General features: G+C 34.1%; 2 protein-coding genes across 2 annotated transcripts; one reads left to right on the forward strand and one right to left on the reverse strand.

The window, feature by feature from the left end:
- Positions 1 to 5,539: 5,539 nt before the first annotated feature.
- On the reverse strand, positions 5,540 to 9,032 carry LOC147273461 (ER-based factor for assembly of V-ATPase). Its single transcript, XM_086227446.1, has 4 exons — positions 8,754 to 9,032; positions 8,486 to 8,624; positions 6,779 to 6,864; positions 5,540 to 6,414 (listed from the first exon to the last, which is right to left on the reverse strand). Exons 1-4 carry the CDS (start codon positions 9,015 to 9,017, stop codon positions 6,286 to 6,288), a joined length of 618 nt encoding a protein of 205 aa, XP_086083572.1. The 5' UTR covers positions 9,018 to 9,032; the 3' UTR covers positions 5,540 to 6,285.
- Positions 9,033 to 15,301: 6,269 nt separating this feature from the next.
- Positions 15,302 to 19,118, forward strand: LOC147273462 (cinnamoyl-CoA reductase-like SNL6). Its single transcript, XM_086257563.1, has 4 exons — positions 15,302 to 15,539; positions 15,682 to 15,836; positions 17,241 to 17,432; positions 18,422 to 19,118. The coding sequence occupies exons 1-4, from the start codon at positions 15,401 to 15,403 to the stop codon at positions 18,863 to 18,865; spliced, it is 930 nt and encodes a 309-aa protein (XP_086113689.1). The 5' UTR covers positions 15,302 to 15,400; the 3' UTR covers positions 18,866 to 19,118.
- The last annotated feature ends 2,456 nt before the right edge of the window (positions 19,119 to 21,574 follow it).

The raw sequence follows: 21,574 nt of genomic DNA on the forward strand, positions 1-21,574 counted from the left end.
CAGGATTTAATTAATTAGAGTATAAATCATCAATCGAGACATATTTTTTGGTTTTAAGTCTCATGATTTTGAATTCTCGTTCCTCGATTAGAATTTAGGTTTTAACTCCCAAATTTTGGGCGTAGCCCAAAACTCAAGAGTTAAAACCTAAACTATAACCTCGAACAATATTTTTGTACCCTAAAATATAGAACCCTATACACTAACATGTTGAACCCTGTAAAAAATGGCCTAAAAATTACAAAATGTCATAGAAATACTCATATCCGTTCTTTAATTAAAGAACGAACATCCTACAGAAAGAATTTGTGGTCAGACCGTAATAATTAATGGACACAATTTTATCAGATAAATTTTAATGAGGATACCTTCATTTTGGGAAAAGTAAAAATATCATTGTCATATTACTTCTACAATGTATTTTAACAAATTCGAACAGTCTATTTTTTATATTTATCATAAAAAATTATTTAAAAAATATTCAACAAAATCCAAATTCGTTTAGTTATATAATTGTCACCAACAAATGGATAAATACAATGTTTAAACATAGAAATAACTACAATAATAATCAAAAATAATTTTTAAATTGGTTAAATTTTTGCATGGATAATATTATATGATTATTTAAAGAAAATAAATAGTTTGGATCATAGAATTATATTTCGATATGAGCTCCTAACAAAATTGCTCACACTTTTCTTAAAATGAAGACATCCTCATATTTAAGTATTATCTAACAAAATATTAGAAACACCGAAGAAGTTGCACCTAAGTTTTTCTTTGGACAAATACATGCATATAAATTTGTCGGACATACATGGATTGTAGTCCTTTAGTAATGGCATATAGATAAGATAGATTACTATTGTAAAACAGTAACAAAATAAGTTGGGCATCCATAGATTTCTAATACTGAGATAGTGAGATCCCGATAGCAAATATGGAGAGGGACAGCACCACATCCTAAATTGTCCACTCCCTCCTAGGCTATGCTGAAAACTGGAAAGTAACTTAAATACCACGTCCCAAACAGGAAGGCCGCATATGGTTTGGCAGTCTCTGTTTTGCTACACTATTTATTTTATTAATTAATTTTATTCTTTTTTATCTCTTTTTGGTACGTGTCTATGTGAGAGACTTTTTAGTTTGCTTAAATTTGATGAGGTTGCAGAAATTAGGGTCCATCCCCCTCTGCCCTATTCTTGTTATTTTGTTTTTGTTTTGTTGTTTTCGTCCCAATCCATTTCATTCCTGATACAGTGAAACACTTCTTGGGGTGGGGGCCACCTGCCCCACGTGACCCCATGTTAGACTCTTATCTGCTAACTTATTTAAAATAATAAAAAACAATAAGAATCAGTCGGCCATTTTGACTCTTCTTCTTCCGACACACCACTTGCTTTCTTTGCATATGGGTTTTGTGAGGGAATGGAAGGGGATTAGTAAATTTTTGATTTGTAAACTGCGTAAACTGACCATCTGCAATGGAATGGGTTTTTCATCTTCTTCACAATCAAACTCCCTCTGTTTCTCATCACGCACGGACGAGCTTAAACACCAAAACCCATTATTTTCTTTCATTTCCATCTCCTTCAACCTCATCAGCTCATCTCTTCTCCATTCTTAATTTTCTCACTATCTATAGGTTCTCTGTTTTCCATACTCTTAATTATATATTAACACCTACCCATATTGGAAATTAACAATGAAAGATACATATTAATTTGAAGGGTGAATGCACCTGTAAAAAATTTCAGATGTTCTGTTTGGTTGAAAAGAACAAACATCAAAAGGCCAAGAACATTGCTCACAACTATAAATATGGGTTCAACACTTTAATGGCAAGTGGGTTTTTGAATTTGCAGTCCTTAATTTTCATCAATTTCATGACATAAGCAGAAAAAATTACCTCCTCCTAGCTATTGAAACTATTGTGCCCAGAAGATGAACACATTCTCGACTTAGAAAAATGAAAAAGGGCTTTTAATCATAGGGATTTAGCTTAATTCGAGTTGCGAGTTGCGACAAGGAAGGGTGGTGTAGGCGAAGGAGGTGCCCATGGACTTCAGTATTCAAGGGAGGAAGAGGAGGGCGGTGGGATATGGCCGCCGGAAAAATATCGAAGAAATACGGCCAATGTGATGCCACGTGACAATTTCTCACTTTTAGGTTTAGGCCATGTGGCAGAAACATTTGGAATTGGAATGGACCCACCTAATTAAGCAAACATGATTTTTTCTTCTTCTTTTTTTTTGGATTCTATTTTTGTGGAAAAGCAAACAGATTCAACCTTGACCATGGTGGGTCTGAAGAACAAGAACCATGTTAATTGTGATTTGTGACCGTACCATAGTGTTGGGCTTTAGGCCTTACCTATATTGGGTGAACGTTCTTTTAGGCTAAACTATATGTTCAATCTCTCTACTTCGAATCAAGTTTCACTTCAGTTCTTAAAATTCAATTGTGTCAATTTTGGAAATTTCTTAATAATTGCAATCCATGCTTAATTTAGTCAATTTGATCAACAAAAATAATATATGACATGCACGATTCAAGATTTTAAATAGTGACAATTAAGTTAAACCATCTAAAAGCCTAAAATACCTTTACCCACGCTTCATATGCCATTTTCATCAAATAAAATTGACGAAATAAAAAATGTGTCCTCGATTTGCTATCACTATGAAACTACATGGGTAAAATTGTCACAATTGAACTATAAGGACCAATGTAGAACTTGACCAAAACTACATAGACCGAAAATGTAATTTAGCATTCCTTTTATCTCATTCGCCCTAATTTAGTGAGCTTGCAATGTCTTCGAGCTTGACATATAAGCTAGCCATTAATTGGGCTTGGGGCTGTTGCCAAGGGGCCCAAGACTAGGGCTTAAGCCCACCAAAGAAGCTCTTCAACTGACCTAGAGGTGTCAAACAGGCTGGACAAGCCTGAGAATGGCACGAGTAAATGGGTCAGGCCGAAGTTTTTAGCTCATTAGGCACGACACGAGCACGAATGAGCCCGAATTAGGCATAACATTATTATTTATTAACATTGTTTTTTCTATTTTTAAAAAACTTTTCAACAAGAATATTCAATTTCCATGCAAAAGAATGTTATTATTTAATTATAAAGAAGAAAAAATATCATAAGATTAGTATTCTCACCCTAAAATAAAAAATAAAAAAGGCTTGTGGGCCGGCCCGTTTAAGGCACGACAAGAGCACGAATGACCCGCGGGCTGTGCTAGGCCTAGGTCTTAACTATATGGGTTGGCCTAAACATGACACGAAAGAAGGATATGCCCAACTTAAACGGCTGGCCGACCTCTGGGATATATAGTTTATGGGATACATGTCTTGTCCAAAACTACGGAAAATTTTCATGATTTACAACACGTGTATCGGGAAGCCAATATAACAAAAAATGCTCTTACAACTTATGTTCATAAAGTATATCATATGTTGGAAGTGGTTTGGTCGCAATTACTTTTCAACATGTATCAAATCGGTATGTCCCATGGACAACAAAAGTAATGTTTCTTTTTTAACAGTGCAAAATGATTGATTACTTAGCATAGAGGCCTAGTTTTTCGTTAATGACATGTAGGAACTATATTTCAGCGTTTCTCAACGAATTTAATCGTTCCTAATCGATCATTATCGTTCTAATATAAATTTATCATCCATTGACAATTCTATTTCTATTAAGTTGGGTATGAAGCAACGAGTAATCTTATATTTAACTGATACATTTTTTGTTCAAACATATAAATGAGTGGATCAAACCTAGGGGTGTGATTTGGATTGGAAAATCCGAATCCGACCGATTCCTATCCGAAAATTTCCAATTTTATGCCGAATCCGAAAATGCCGAATCCGAAAATGCCGAAATCCGAAAATTTCGAAAAAAATTGGATTGGAATTGGAATGTTTATGTAAATTCCGATTCCGATCCGATATTTCCGAAATTATGCCAATTTATTCCATATTTATATTAATATTATATATTTTATCATTTATTTAGTATGATACATATAACATATATTTTAAAAAAGATGACTAATACTATTAATATAAATATATGTACATTATAAATATATGTGTATCATAATAACATAAATGGTAAGTTGGTAACACAAACACCCACATTTTTCCGTACATGTAATTACTATTTTTTTTTTATTAGGGAGGGGAATTGAAGATATGGGGCAATTCTATAGTTGTTCCAACTGGAATATCCCACCAATTGTAATTACTAATTACTAAATATTTAAGCTTATTATATTCAAAATTTCAAACATGATATATATATATGAGTAACATGTATCTACTAGTGACATTTATTCTAACAATGTTGGATAAGGTCCAAAGATTAATCCCCCACCTATAAGATATGTGCTATTAAGCCTATTATACATTCATAGTGACATTTATTTCTCTTATATATTATGTGTGTTATAATATATACCATTAAACATATATAATATATACCATACATAATTTATTTCGCTTATAACATACATAATATATACCATACATAATTTATTTCTCTTATAACATACATAATATATACCGTACATTAATGGGATTAGTTCGCGCCTAAAAATTTGATGCCGATGAAAAGATACAATAGCTAATAGCCGATTGAGGTGGCCGACGAAAGCTTTTTTCTAACAAGTGAGTTGAACCGACAAAATGTAGAATTTTGTCAGCAGAGAGTTTTGTTGATGCGCTTTGGGAGACCAAACTATTATGAAAAAAAATCCGAACATGTTCTAAAAAATATTATGAAAATGTGAAAATTCTGATTTTTTATTCGAAAATTTCAAATGTTTATCCAAAAGTTCCGAAAATGTTATATTCCGAAAAATTCCGAAAATTCCGAGAAATCCGAAAATTTCGAATCGGAATGAGATGTTGAAATTCCGATTTTTTGGAATGGAAATTGGAACATAAATTCCATTCCAAATTTTTTTGGATTGGAATTGAAACACCCTATTTCCGATCCGATCCGGCCGAAACACACCCCTATTCAAACCTATATATAATTTAGTTTCCGATGTTTGTTCAAAAAGTTTGTGATTCAGTAGGTAATCTCAACTTTCCCTTTATTTATTTTTTATTTTGTCAAGGGATCATGATCTTCCACCATCATATAAACATGCACTAGAATGTGAGACAGTGAGAGCTTGTCGCTCTAAACTCCACAAGCTAAGTTCAGCAGTACAAGAAAGTATCCAAAGTGCTAGGCTTCCAGAAAATCAAACTGAAAGACAGCTCTTTATGACTGTATGTAAAAACAATGTACCTGGTTTCAAGTATACGAGTGCACATAGACAATTCACATCTTCTGTTTACGTTTCTTCGACAAAATTTAACTTCAAGATAATAGACTACAATTAACACATCACAGAAGAGTACCAATAGACTACAATTAGCACCACTTTTTCAAGTGAAAAGAGTCATCCTGATGTAGTACCAATAGGGAGATAAGAGAAATCAATTATGAAAGAAAGTAGGGGAGAAAATTAAAAGAGAAATTCTACTTTATTCAATAATCAACTCTACTAACAATGGAACACAATGACCTTATTTACAGAGGCCAACAAAACCATTTAAACACTTGTGAAATAATCTGAGATAGACACTAAAATCCTAGATTATCATTAAAAAATTACATCAAAGAATGAAAGTGGATGAAAGCTAATCTCCCATCCCTAACCACGCATTCAAATAAGATAGTCAAAAATAACCTTACATGTGAGTATCATTACCCGAATCAGTATCCATATTAACATGGTTGTTAAGCTATTAAGTAGCATGTTTTAGTTGCTAGAAGTTGTTAACAACTTGCCAGTCAGCTGAGAGGTTAGTTAACAGAATAAGATGAACTTCGAATGTACGGCTGGCTATGCAGGGCCATTACAAATGAGAGTGAATATATGTAATCCCATTTTAGTGAAAGGAAGAAACCATTTCAATTCTTTGTTAAACACTTCATTTACACCGTTATGCTATTCTTGGTAGATTCATAACCAGCCTTAAACTGGAAGCTTGTCCTAATCTGTTAATCAACCTCCCAGCTCAACAATTTGTTACTTCTCTGTTAACTGATACATGTCACTAACTAGCTTAACAATCATGCTAATATGGATAGTGAATATATGGTTGCTATCATTATATTGTCCAGATCTTTAGTACTTAGGATGTTACAATAAGAATAGATTTACAACTTTCAATAAAAACATTGGGAAAAAAAAACAACCTTTAAAGACCAAGTCTATTGATTCTTCTTCAGCTTGGATGTGGAAGAAGATGATCTACGATCTTGATATGAAGATCTAATCATGAATATAAGTGTTTCTACAAGCATGCCAACGACCAATCCAAGAATGCCTCCAGCAGCATTCTGAAACGAGAATATAACAGTGTCATCAACTTCTATAAGAGTACTAATACACTTGCCAAATTTGTTTACCAAATTTTGTTCACCAAATGATGTGACAATTTTTCATTTATACAAATTTGGGCTCACTCTGAACCTCATTTTTTTTCTAATAGATAAAACACTGATATGTGTACTGACACATCATTTGGTCCACAAATTTGGTGACTCTAGCATTATTGCTTCAAAAACACGAGAAAAAGTGAAAAAACGAAAACTTGAAATAATAACCCAATAATAAATCACCAAGGCTAATAGCCTAATATATCACAGTGCCCAAGAAACAAGAAAAGAATGTTCTAAATAGAAAATGGTGTTTTGAAGATACCATCACAGGACTGTGGTTAAACAATGCTCTGAATGCAGCATATCCAATCAAATAGCAGGTAAACATTGTCACCACAACATGCAAACCTGTAAAATATTTTGACTGATTATAGATTCGAAGCATCCAAAATATATTGGCAAAGCAAAATATAAAATAAACAGAAAAAGGACAGAACAAAAATGACAAAAAGAGAGAAACTTAAAGAATATAAATCACTCATTAATAAAGTGGAAGTAAAAAAAAATTAAAAGCATAATAATTGATGCATTAAATTATAGTAAACAACTCAACTCTATTTACAAGAGGAATGAATTTGCAGGAATATAAATTAATCTCAACAGTCACGTTAAAACGCCATCAAATCATAAACTAGGCAAGTCGTGAAGCATATGCCAGTAAGCTTATTTAAAAAATCATCTTCAAGCAGAGTCTGAAATATGTAATTGAACTATTTCAGTAAATTCTCAACACAAAAATGCTTCCAAAGAAGCAAATCTTGTCATCTAGGGAGCCTGCACTAGTCAAAGCCTTTAATTCAGTTTCAAGTTTTCAACTAAGACCACTAACATATCCCAGCTTCCTGAACTAATTCAATGTGATTATATAGTATATATTTTTCAAAAAAGTAATGTCATACTATCCTGATGATTAAGTGCACATGCATCCAACACGCTTCTGATTTGATCCCATAACCATCACCGGTACCTTCCCCCCAATTGCCTACCACCAGTTTATTATATACTCTAGGTCCAATTACCCAAATTCCTCAACCAGAACTTGCAATTGCTTTTTTTAATATCTTCTGTTAAGTGAGGTTTTCAGAATTTTAATGTGTTAATGTAATTACAAGTGACAAATATTAACCACATAAAATGTATGGCATTAATACACAGAAAAGAAAAAATAAAAAAAGTTGATTTCATCAATCAAGTGCTTCTGTAATTCTTTGATGCTCACTAAGGCACCTAAATTACATCAAGACTTCCATTAACAGAAACAAAAAAGGCTATTAAGACAGCAAACTCAAATAAGTGCTAAATGCAACAACTAAAACACTAAGAAAATCATACATTCTTTTTTATGTACTCATATTTTCCATATAGATGGCATCATTTAAAACTCACAAGTTAGCATACTAGAACATGTTTGACCTGCCCATGGAAATGGAACAGACATCATACCTTTGGTCCCTTTAACATTTTAGATGCAAAAGAGGCCAAAGAAGGCTACTAATAGACGACATCTCATAGTTGATCCCTTTAACATATTAGAATAGATTTCACGTTTCTTCATTTTTTGAAAAATTTTGATCATCCCATTTCAATTACCATGTGAAATTCAAACAGTTTTCTGTATACAATTCGAAACCTGCTACCCTCACACTACATGTCATGATTCTAGATTTTCGGAACAACCTGATTGTTTGAAATGCAAAGCAACATCCTTATATTATGTATTCAACCATCTAACTTCCAATCTGTTCATAGTAATCCTCCCATACCCCTCCAATGCATTCATATAAAAATTAATAACCATCTGTAGGCTAAGTAATAACTAAAATATAAAAATTATTTAAAATATGTATACAATTTAATGAAACTTATGCCCTCATCTTAAAATTGGATAAAAGCTCTTACTCAATGCATTGCTATTCAAACAAACAAAATCAAATATCACGTTATATATGTATAGGCTATTCAAACTCACCAAAACCCAACTGATCCTTGTAAGAAGAGAAAGGCTCATTGATTTCTTTCTTGGGTGTAATATCCTTCACAAGTTCTGCATATTCCTTCCTCTCCGACATTTCTGCCAGCTTCTCAAGTCTAGCCTTCAACTCCTCACTCTGAAACGCAACAAGAAACAAAATTTACACCCCATTTGGCTTCCCCAGAAAATAGAGGAAAAAATTAACAAAATTTTCTCGCCAACCAAACCAACCACAAAAGGGTAAAGTACGGTGCTGTTTTCTCACCTTTTCTCTGGGTTTGGGGCTGGTGAAGACGAAATCGGAGCCGGAGAAGAGTTGGATCAAGTGGGGTCGGGTCGAGGCCTGGGAAGCGACCCAGAGAGCTCGGACCGACCTGTACGGTACATTGGGTTTGGAGGAGAGATTGGAAGCGATTTGCTGGAGTTCCTGAGAGAGGTGTGGGTCTGTGGAGGCTGAGCTGAGGAATGAGAGGATGGGTTCGGTGGTGGAGATGACCAGTCCCGGTGTGTTTGAAGGGTCACTGCTCATTTTCCTGCCAATTCTTCCAGATTCTCGGCGTTTCCGGGAAAATTCTTAATCATGGGTGGTTTGAACAAGTTTTGGGTGAGTTTAGGAAACTTGGGCCCCAAAGCTGACAAAGAGAGAATGGCAATCATGGGCCTCTCAGAATCTCTACAACAAGTTCCTCAAATATTGGGTTCGGGTTCAATAGCATGGCCCATGGGCCTATTCATCTTTGTGTTTTCTTATTAAATTGCTTATTACATTTTCCATTATAGTTATCCTCAAGATCTCATAAGAAAATTTAAATGGATTTATCTAGCCATCCTAAAAGACTGTTACCCTTTTTCTTCACTTAATGAGATTTCTACTTTTAGTGGTTGAGAGCAGTTACTCATATGTACACTCAAAATCAAAGTACAAACTAAAAGATCATAAATTGTCTGCCAACTTGTAGAGAGTCATGTGTCTTGTTCCAAAATTATAGGATGAGGTTGCCCTAGTTTAAAGTTGAGCTACTCAATAAAAGGGGTCACGCGAATGCTAAAGTGGTGAGCTTTTGGAGTCAAAGAGGTCTACGATGAAGAGAGCCTCTGCATCCACAAAACTGAGGGCATATGCCAAAGAGCCTCAATTGAGACTTACCACCCTCTCAATTGAGCAGACATATATAGAGTATGCCAATTTTTATATGGATTCATCAATGTCCATTTGATGACCCTCTTAACTAGGAACAATTTATAAACTAAGTTATAGAGTGATGTTGATCCCGATCTCTCTAACATATTAGATCATCATTACTATTCAATGAACTTTAACCATAATTTTGCATGAATGAGTGTCATGCTACATAAAAAGAGGGTTCTTAAATATCATAATGAAAGTTTTAGGGTATATTAGAGAAACTTCTATGTAGTGGCAGAACCAAACACATGGCTGGGCTATAGCCTAGCCAAGAATTCTGCTAAAAAAAAGTGATTATATATATATGTATCATATAGAAGCCTAGTAGCTATAGAAGTTAGTCAATCAATGACTTATATAATACCTTTTACTTTGAAAAAATTCAAAAATAGGATCTGAAAGTCAGAAAGAAATTTTTTAAATTTATTAACCCTTTTTTTTTTGTCAATTAAGTTATTAACCTAACATAGCTATATCTAATATTAGGTATTCAGAATAACTTTAAAACTTCAAAAACTTTCACGGCATATAAAAAAAAATAGAAAATTAGGATTAAATATCAAATGCTAATAATTTTTTGGTATAGCATGAAGACTATATAATATTTCAATTGAACTATTAAATTTAAATGTAGTTTTTTAGATTAGGTCACAAATATATTGACTCCTTTGATTTGAGCCTTTTCTATTTGACATTTTTGTCTTTTGACCCACATATGATGGGTGTTAGTTAAAATTTATAAAGTTTTGACAAAATTACCCTTGAGACTTTTATATTATCTTGAAAATTTGCTAATGTAGTCTCAACTTCACATTTAATTGTGACTGTACGACACTCACAACTTCAAATTTAGTTGTGACTGAACGACAGTCACATCTAAGTTGTAAGACAGTCACAGTTAAGTTGTGACTTAATTGAATTATTTTTAGAGAAATTATACTACAATATAGTATAAATAGAGGTCAAAACAATACTTTTACTCAAAATAATACATAATATAGTGGTGTGAGTTGTCTCTTTCAATTTACCAAGACAGTCACATTTAAGTTGTGACTGGATTGATTTTTTTTTTTAGTACAATATAGTATAAATTAATATTTGTGATGTAATATTTTTTTTTAATTGTAGTGGCATGTAATGTAATATTTGTAAATTTTAATACCTTTTACTTTATTATTTTGTTTGACTTTTCAACTAGTACCTAATCTAAAATGCTATTTAATTTTGGGACATAAACTAAAAAATTATTAAAATTTAGTCGTTAAAATCAATGGACCTTAAAAAAATTGCTCCCCCTTTATTCTTTCATCACAAATCTCCAAATTATCATCCATCAATCTCATGCCTAAGTAAGTATAATTTTGAGTTATTTTCAATATTTAATTTAATTTTGATTTAAAATTTGAATTGAAAATTTAATTTAGAGTTTAGAGTTTAAGATTAGGGTTTAATCTTATTCCATATTAATATAATGAGAAAGCACAAATTATTAATATTTTTATGTTGCATTTTATTTAGGAGATTTTCAGCTATTGTACATGTTTGCTTTGTTGAGCTTGCTTATTCCTACTATTGGAAGCCACTAGCCAAGTTAGTAACTTAGTATGTTAGTGTTTCTTTCAATTAGAATTTGTTGGTATGATTGGTGAAATTTATATAAAATTTGTGTGTTTGCTGCCATATTTTTTCGAGCATATGCTTACAAATTTTTATAGTTTAATTAATGTTTGTATAGATATGCAAACTGAGGTGTAAGGTTCAATATGTCCTCTCCTGACTAGGTGTATCTTTTTTTACATATTAATAAAATTCTCTCGTATTGTCGAGGGTTTTTTTTTTTTTTTTTCAAGTTCCTGTATAAATATTTTATGTGTATTTTTTTACTAGGAAAAAAATTGTCAAGAGATTTAGCCCACCCGAGTTTTAAATCCTGGTTCCGCCACTGTTTCTATGGGACAGTTCTATATTTTTTATTTAATTATCTTTTTCATAACGTCATTTATCACGTGATGAAAAAGATAAACACAATATATAAAATGAGTATGACGTTGGTAACGTACTCTAGGCAACATTTATTAAAGTTGAAAAAAAAAAAAGGTTACTTGAAATAAGAAAAGAAAATAAAATCAAAATAAAATGTAGTTGAAGGAGTTTGACTTGCATTAATTGACATGCTCACCTCTTTCAAGGTATTGACTATACCATTTTTTTAAGTATTGTCCTTTTATAAAATCCTTGAAATTTATGGATAAGATTGTAGAATAGTGTTATGGTAATCTAACGATCTTATCAGTTTGTTAGAGTTCCTATCAATGATAATTTTATTAAAAAAAAAAATTGAAAACCAATTTTTTTTATTGAGAGATTTTTTTTGTTGAAGAAAAATGAGAAGCATAACATTAGAATAAAATTATTGTTAAAGTCATACAAGAGTTTTCCCTGCCCAACTAGTAAGATCTCTATAATGTAAAGCAAAACAAGTAACAACTAGTTTTGGCCCATTACAAAAACTACAACTAGCCTAAAAAAATTGAATCAAATTCCTCTTATTCTCCAAAAGGTGCCCATCAGAGACTAAATTCTCCTCCATCTTAATTTTGAAATCAAGAGATGATGGTTTAAACACCATACTCCATAAGGATAGAAGAAAACCCAGCACTCAAGAAAAATCGAATCTCATGCAAAAATGCCAATATCTTTGCTTGTTAGGGAATACGACCAAGAGGTCATGCCATAACCATCACAACCTCTCTGTGCGAATCATGAAACCACCCACCCCCAAAATAGAATCGAAAGCACGTACCCTCGAATATGAAAAACAATTGAAAAAAAAAAAACAACTATAACTAACTAAAGTTCATCTCTATGGACAATAAGTCAGGAAAACACTAGACAAACCCTTTATAAGAACAAATTTAGAGACTCGACAAACCAAAACTAAACTAGACTTTATGAAGGAATCCTAGACAAACTCTCCATCAAGAGATGGACTCGATGAACTAAGATAACTAAATCACTATTTAGGCCACCACAGACTAAATCACTATTTAGGCCACCACAGTTAATTAACAATATTATTATTTTAGTATTTTATTAGATATGCTGCACTGATTTATTTGGTGATTAATAAATTTTAGTTTATTTGACTTTTTAGAAGAACAGACATAATCATGAACCAACAGGTCCGCTCTTTTTTTAAAAGGAGGACATTTTCTTAGAAGTTTTAATATTTTTTCTATAGAAAATACTAACTTTTTTTTTTTTAGTACAATTATTTAGTTTCTTTATAAAACTACTTAACTTTACATGCATTACAAAATTTATTCTTAAAAACTACTTGGACTTTGAGTTAGTTTTCACTTCACGACCTAAATTAAAAATTAGGTCAATTTACCTTTTTAATTTATAATTTTTTGTAAGGTCAAACTTCGGCGATTTCCGTCACACTTTTCGTTAAAAATAAACATGTGCGTTGTACATGACCCATTTTTAAGAAGTTTTTTTGGTCTTTTTAGGCCTGAATGAAATACCTAATGCTATTAGGGGTCCATTTTAGGCTCTTTTTAAGTGGCAAAAAACCTGAGAAAAAAACTAAAAAGACCATTTAGTATTTCTTTTAGGCTAAAAGACCAAAAATCTTTAAAAAATGGGTCACGTGCAACACACGTGCTTATTTTTAACGGAAAAGAGTGATAGAAATCGACATTACAAAAAATCATAAATTAAGATGGTAAATTAATTTAATTTAGGTGATGAAGTGAAAACGAGTCCAAAGTTCAAGTAGTTTTTAAGAACAAATTTTAATTTTCATTCAATTTTATCCTTATAATTTTGGCCTTTTGCAATTTAAGAAAAAACTTTAATTTCCATTAAATCACTACAAAGAAAAACTTGGTAATTACGCAAGTAAAATGTGGTTTTTTTTTTTTGGTCGAATAAAAAAATGTGGTTGTATACTTGTATGTAAAAAATTTCTCTATTAATTATGACATTGAATTCTGCTAGACACAAAAAGCCAGCAAAGTCCAATGGATAATTTAATTTTTTTTTTTGGCCACAATGGATAATTTAATTAAATAACTCTTTTTAATATGAAATAAGATTTTTTGAGCTTTTTCTCTCAAAATTTACTTTTCTAACCCTTGTGAAATGTCGAATTTATCCTCGTAATAAAAAGTCCTTTTTTGACTAGATCTAGAAAGAAAAGCTGCTTTTTTTTTTTTTTATTTGGGTTGGGAGAGAAGGAAAGAGAGAGAGATAGAGAGAGGAGATGATGGTTTGTTGGCCAGTGAGGGTGGTGAGGCAGGCAAGTGGGGAGGGACAGGTTTGGGTTGTCGCCCTCGACGGCTTTCGTCGTTTCCATGGATGCTGCATGAAGAAGGTGGAGGTGAATTTTTTTGTCAAATATGCTGTTTGCATATGATATATTATATATATATATAAGGGGTATTTTAGTTTTGAAAAATGTAAAAAAATTGCGTATTAAAAAAGATTATTGAATTAAATTACCCAATCCAATTAGGTCTCTGTCAAAAAGTCTCTGAGTCTCTGTTGGCTCCAAGTGTCAGACTGAGAGCACTAACTGCTAAACAGAGGAAATTGGAAACACCAGAAAGCTCCAAAAACAGGGTTCGAGAAAATAATAATAATGACTAAAAAAAATATTAAACATATTATACAGTTGTTATTGTAAGTAGGTGTATGTGAATGTCTGGTACGTGAATGCAAATTAATGGTTACACATGTTCCCACCAAACTCCATAACTTATTGATGTGTACCGGATTACCTCTTTTTAAGTTTTAACAACAACTACCTCCCAACCATTCCCATCTCCACGCTCTTTGAATGCTAGCCACCCGTCTTCTTCTATTATTAGACAACTTCAATCTTCATGCTATTGCTTCCCTACTTTTTTTGTTTTTCTCAATGCAATAATTTATTCACATAACACTTATTCATGATCTAGAAACTACCCTTTGTTTAGCCCAAATAAGAATTAATTTGATGACATGTTCTTGAGCTAGTTGGTCTAGTGGTTTTCCCTCCATATTGTAACCGTTGGATGTGTTAATTATAAGTTCGAATCCTACCTCCCCCATATAATTAAAAAAATTAATATGAAATACCTTTTTCATAGTGTTATAAAACATTTCAAAAATATGGTAGCTTCTACATGAGAATGGAATGTCCATGAATAGGAGAATCAAAGACCTTGAATGACAAATCCTTGAGTTTAATTTCCATTCTTATTTCTCTATTTCATGTGTCCTAATTTAAAAATACTCTTTATATCCTAAAAATTATGATTACTAACTCCTATAATTTCCAAAAAGCCGAACAAGAACGAAAATAATATTGGCAGCAAACTTATTCCGTGAAGCAAAATGCTACTCAACGGCTAATTTTATCAGATAATAATCGTATATATTTTCTGAATACTACAAATAATAAGTTTTTTTTTTTCTTTGTATAGTGAAATTAGTAGAAAAAATCTGATATTTTGTCTTATTAATAATTCTGAAATATTTTTTACATCTTAGATGTGGGTAACGTGTGGGACTACTCTGTCTACTCGTTTGTATATAAAGCACATCACTCCCCCCTCTACCCAAAACTTGCACCCTCACTCACTAATATGTTGCCAGCTCTTTAAAACCCAAAAGCCTCTCTCTCTTCCAAAAAAAGAAAAAAAAAAAAAAAAGCTTCTCATCGCTATCTCTCAGAAATGGCACCAGCTTCGAATTCTCTCCACCACACATCCAACACAGTGTGTGTAATGGACGCATCGGGCCACCTAGGCTCCACCCTCGTCGAGCGGCTTCTTCAAAAGGGCTATACAGTCCACGCAGCGCTTCAAAACCATGGTGGGTTTTTTTTTTTTTTTTTTTTTTTTTTTCTGGGTTTCTCTTCATGTTTTTTCTTCGATTTGTTCATGAATTGTGACCATTTTCAGCTGCTAATTTGTTGGACTGATTGGTTTGTTTTGTTTTGGGGTATGGTGTTTAGGTGAATCGCATTTGGGTGGGATTGCTTGTGAGAACAAGAAGCTGAGGATTTTCCATTTGGACCCATTCGACTACCAGAGCATACTTGATGCCTTGAAAGGCTGTTCTGGTTTGTTCTATTCTTTTGAGCCTCCACAAGACCAACCCACCTATGACGTATGTTCATTTTCCTTATTCTAATTCACTTTATCCTCTTTCTAATTCAGTTTCATTTGCTAATTTTCTCATTTATTTATTTTAATTATTATTGCCCTTTTTTTTTTGGAAAATATTATTTCTCCCTACTATTCTTTCTAACTTGATATTCTCTTTTTTATTTTTTAGAATTCTTTAACTTGATATTCATATACTGAACTTAAAAAAAAAAAAAGAAATAAACAAGATAAATTCTATCATATATTTCATAATATGAGTGTTGAAGGTTATATTTCACATCACATCGGATAAATATACGGTATGCTCCAATATTTTCACTCAGCACTAAAACAACATTTATTTGGGATAAAGTATTGAATATAAACTTTAGTCATGTTAAGAGATGCACTTAAGCTTTTTCTGATTGGAGATTCTGTTTTTGTGCACTTGCAACGGTGGCTAGAGTGACAACATTCATTTACGTCAAGCAACTCATGTAATTTTAGTTAATTTGTTTCTAAAAAAAGATATAGTTAATTTGTTTCTAAAAAAATATATAGTTAATTTGCTTATTAATTCCAATTTGCATCTGTTGCTTCCTTGGTCAATTCAGTTACTGGGTTTATTTTTCTATTTGATACGGGTCTATTTATATCCAAATCCTTTTAGAGAAAGGATTTGGATGTTAAAATAAAGTTAGATTAGTTAAAAAAGTATAATAAACATTATTAGATATAATATTATTTGAATTCTCTTGATACAATGTAACATTTTGGATTTAAAATGACTAGATACAAGTATACAACCAATCATTTGGAAATCTCATGTACTCATCATCCTCTTTTTCTTTCAATAATTTATATTGTATATTGGTAATAGTTTATTCAAGTATAACTAAATTCCTGGCCAAAAAAAAAAAAGTAATTTAACTATATAGAGTTTTTCTTTTATTTGGGGACGAGGTGAGTTGAACTTGTACATTAACAACGGTGACCAATAAATATTGATTAAATAGATTTGAAATCACTCTTTCCAAATGGGACCTATACTTATATGTATTCAATTAATAACAGTTTAGCAAACGATGTTTAAAACAGAAAGTGGGTTATTGGTGATCCATTTAGATCATATATGAACCAACTAAAAAAATATAATTCTAAAAGAAAGATGAGATGCTATTACTTAGATTAGTTGCTCAATTAATTTTTACTTATTATATCTGTACTGATTTTAAATACATTTTTGGTATTCCATCTAGACAACTCACAAGAAAAAAATTCAGCCCCTTAGATTATTTCATTAAGAAATAAAATTTTTGGATCATCATAATATTTTTTACATTTTGGGCCATTTATTAAAATTTGATTAGAAGTGTGGTCAAGTTTAGAATTTGAGAATAATTATTATTGTGCATGTTGCGTGTAGGAATACATGGCGGAAGTAGAGGTGAGAGCAGCACACAATGTTCTAGAAGCATGTGCCCGAACAGAAACCATTGACAAGGTTGTGTTCACATCTTCGATCACAGCCGTTGTTTGGAGAAACGACCGCAAGTCAACGGCTCTGGAGTTTGATGAAAGACACTGGACTGATGTCAATTTTTGCCGCAATTTCAAGGTATAACTCATTAATTTGAGACACAACAAAATGAATTAATTTTTTTTTTTGGGTCGACCTCAAAATTAAATTTGTGTGTGTTGTCTGTCAATTGAATGGGCTTTGGGTGGTGGTGGGCCCAAAGCCCAGCAAACAAGTTGGAGAAACTATCTGTTGCCAGCAAAGGCATGGTGTCCCCACACTCACTTAAGAGTGATGGATACACGTAGAACCAACTAAATGAATGAGAGAGACCCATACACTAGTGCACCATATGCATACCCTGCAATTCAAGGGTCTACAATTATGTCCAAACAATATCCTACAATTCCAGGGTCTACAACTGTCCAAGTGTGAATTTAACCAAAAGAAAATGATGGCTCTAAATTGTTGATTGTTGTGGAATTTATGATAAGATTCACATCAATCAACGTTTGTTGAGCGAGCATTTACTAACATTTAGTTAAATTACAATTTTGACCCTTATAATTTGAATTATTTGTTACTTTGGTCCTTTTAGTTTTAATTCTATCAAACATATATATATATATATATAGTTAATTGGTGCTTACAATTAAGGCAAATTAAGATTTTTGCAAATTAATCGACTAAATGCCTACGTGGCACCTACATGCAATGTTATTTCGGTCTTGCACGCACATAGATTGTGCTAAGGTCATTTCAGCCTTGCACTAACATATGTAGTGCTTTAAGTTTGCGCTCCATGGAGAATTCCATTAATTGATTTGATAAAAATCTTAATTTGACCTTAACTATGGATACAATTGGAAAAATTGAAACTATATGAATTAAATTGAAACTATATGAATTAAAGTGAAAAATGATTCAAATAATTAAATTACAAACATGAAAACTATAATTTGACCTCTTCCTTGTGTCCAAAAGTGGCTTTGAATTAGATTGGCTCCTAGATCTACTTGATTTTGACTCTTAACATAATGAAAATTTCAAAATTCTAACCCTTCCAAAATTGAAATGGTTACAAACAGTTGTGGCATGCCCTATCAAAAACCCTAGCAGAGAAGTCAGCTTGGGCCTTGGCAATGGACAGGAGCTTGAATATGGTGTCAATGAACGTAGGGTTGGTGATGGGTCCTGATTTGTCGATAACCAATCCGTATCTGAAAGGAGCGGCCGAGATGTACGAAGACGGCGTGCTGGTGACCGTCGATGTAAATTTCGTGGTGGATGCCCACATCTGCGTCTTTGAAGACATATCATCGTATGGTCGATATTTATGTTTCAATAACATCATCAATCAGTCTGAAGAGGCCATCAAGCTAGCTCGGAAGTTGACCCATTCTGCCCCTACATTTCCTCAAAGCTATGACCAGGACATGAGGATCATACAGGAGAGGATAAGCAACAAGAAATTGAATAAAATGATGGTGGGTTTCAAGAGTAGATCACAAGGCAGTTGTCATGAAGATTAAACATATGTATGTATGTATGTATTAATTATATATATAGCATACATATTGTTAGTAGCTATTTGATTTCCTTCTTTTGGAGCTGGAAATTTTTCTATGTTGTTGCACTGCTATTTCAGAAGCCAATCAAGGCACTGATTAAGTGGACATAGAGAAACAAATTAGTTTCAAATTGCTTTGTAAGTTACAACTTACAATTCGTAGACTGTAGTTCCGGTCTTGCTTATCCATACTATCTTACTTCTTTGTCTGGAAATCGATCTTGAAGTTCTAAGATTAATTTAAACAGGCTCTAATGGGAGCTTGGCCCTATGAGATTTTAGTTTTTCTAGGTAAATAAATCAACATCCAATGCAATCAAACTAGAAAAAAACCAATAAATCGAATAGAAGCTATACCAAAAAAGATTGTTCAACAATATAGGATTTTTACTCGCGTTTCACTATATACATGCACTCAAAGTCTCAAAACATGTTATAAATCGACTACTCTTTTGTCCACAAACATTCCCTATATCGAGTATGATATTGGGCAGAGCAGCCCATATCAAATTGTTATAAATCGACCACTCTTTTGTCCACAAACATTCCCTATATCAACTACGATACTGGGCAGAGCAACCCGTATCAAATTGTAGCCCAGTTGCAGTCAATTTGTTTGCAACCATTTTGTGTTCCTTGTGGATGTGCTGGACCCATTGGAGGACCATGGTTTCCTTATGAAGGTTCCACAACCCATAACCAACCCAAATAGGGGACTGTGTGAAGACATCGTGTAATATGAATAGTCTACACCTTGATAACGAGAGAGAGGCCCAAAACCCTTATAATTAAACTACTATTCAAGGCCATACTTTACTATGTGGGACTTTCTCTTTTCACTTGACAATATTCAGTGCCACATTGTTGAGTCCACTTCGACGGTTCAATCACAAACGGGTGTAACTCGTCTCCTAGGCCATTTGTTAACCGTGCCAAAGACCCCCATAATTCAACACTCTCCTCCCAATTACATACTTGATAGCTGTCAAATGATTAAAAGATTTTGGGAAAATTTTTCAAATAGGACACGTACTTTAGGGTCAATTTTATTTAGGATACACGTTTGAGTTTGTATTATTATAAGACACATATTTACAGTTTGTATTGTTTCTCTCTGCCCACCCTTTCACTCTGCCCCAACCATCTCCGGCGGTGGCCTTACCGCCAGTGACGACCCACCCTCCCCTCTCTCTCTCTTTCTCTCTCTCTATCTCTTTCTTTCTCTCTTTCTCTATCCCTCTATCTCTCCTTCTCTCTATCTCTCTGCTACTGGATGTGTTGATGCTAAAAAACGGTAAAACAGTCAACGTCGAGTCGAACCACGTAGGCCCGTTGACCCACCACTGAGTGGATGACACGTCGAAGTGGGGCAGGAACGGGTAGCTGGGTCCGACTGGTGAGTAATGAGAGATAATGATATCCAAGCACCCTGCACAGGTACACAAAAGTGAGCGGGAAGGGCACCGGTGTGGTGCCGGCCAAAGCTCCTCTGACGCTCAAGTCAGTGTTCAGAGAGATCTGAGAGCAGAGTGAGTGAATAGTATAATAATGATTTCAGTCGTCCTTTTGTGACAAGAAGGTACCTCTTTTATAGTACCTTTGGAAGAGTGTCAACCAATCCGGTGACGACACGTGTCCTTTGTGGTGACTTGCACTGTAGGAGCGCCACGTGGCACCGGTCTCGAGGATCCGAGTTAGTTGACACGGGCCGGGGGCCCGGGAGGCTTGAGCTTGGGAGGCCGGAGCCTAAGAGGCCGGGGCCCAGGGGGCCGGAGCCCATGAGGCCGGAGCCTAGTGGATCATGGGCTAGGAGCCCAGGAAGGGCTTAGTCTTTTGGGTCTAGGCCCAAACAGCATGGTGTTGGGCCTTGTGTGACTTGTCGTTATGCCGAGATGATTAGTCATACGAACAGAAGTCCCCCAAGTTTCCGAGCAAAAGATACTTCTTGGTTGGGAACTTTGTACACAAAAGAGTCCGAGCAGAACGACAAGTAACCACACACTTGTTCACACTTGTTCCTGCTTAAGCTACTGTTTAGAAGTCCCCCAAGTTCCTTAGCAAGAAAAGCTGTACTGCAGGAAAGCTTGGGGGTTCAGATGACACTTTATTTCTTTTTCCCTTCTTTTTTTTTTTTTTTTTTTTTTTTTTTTTTTTTTTTTCTCATCACCCTGTATTCCGAGCAGTAGACACTTTATGTAATCCCAGTAAACCTCGTCCGACTGTAATGGTGGGATGTTGCCGTCTGTAAAGAGGATGGTAGAATTACAGTGTATAGCTCAGATATAAAAGACCCACCCCCAAATCTCACATTGGGTACTGTAGATTTATTTGGGAGAGAGAGAGAGTTGATATTAAAAACCAATCAAAGAGCAGCTGGGTTTTCGAAATAGGAAAAAAGGAAGAGCTGCTCGGGTAGGATTTGTGAGGGGAGGGCTCGGGCCGGAAAAAGTAGGGGGTGGCTGGGGCCTGCTCGGGTCGTGAAGGAGGAGGGCTCGGGTCGGAAGGAAGAGGCGAGCTCGGGTCGGGTTCTGCGCGGGCGGAAGAGAAGAGGCAGCTCGGGCAGCTCGGGCGAGTGTGGGACTCGGGTGGGCTGGAGCGTTGCTCGGGTCGGAGGGAAGAGCTCGGGCCGGAAGGAGGTGGGCGGGCCGGATCTCACTCGGGGCGGAGGCTC

This window comes from Dryas octopetala, chromosome 9 (assembly GCF_963921425.1).
Source record: "Dryas octopetala chromosome 9, drDryOcto1.1, whole genome shotgun sequence".
NCBI lineage: Eukaryota > Viridiplantae > Streptophyta > Magnoliopsida > Rosales > Rosaceae > Dryas > Dryas octopetala.

Bases quoted from the DNA above. Each gene is read 5' to 3' on its own strand.
- LOC147273461 (XM_086227446.1), bottom strand. From the start codon at position 9,017: ATGAGCAGTGACCCTTCAAACACACCGGGACTGGTCATCTCCACCACC. The intron at 8,625-8,753 runs GTGAGAAAACAG...GTTGCGTTTCAG, and splicing joins GCCCCAAACCCAGAGAAAAG to AGTGAGGAGTTGAAGGCTAG. The intron at 6,415-6,778 runs GTATCTTCAAAA...TTCTCGTTTCAG, and splicing joins TTAACCACAGTCCTGTGATG to AATGCTGCTGGAGGCATTCT.
- LOC147273462 (XM_086257563.1), top strand. From the start codon at position 15,401: ATGGCACCAGCTTCGAATTCTCTCCACCACACATCCAACACAGTGTGT. The intron at 15,837-17,240 runs GTATGTTCATTT...TGTTGCGTGTAG, and splicing joins AAGACCAACCCACCTATGAC to GAATACATGGCGGAAGTAGA. The intron at 17,433-18,421 runs GTATAACTCATT...GGTTACAAACAG, and splicing joins ATTTTTGCCGCAATTTCAAG to TTGTGGCATGCCCTATCAAA.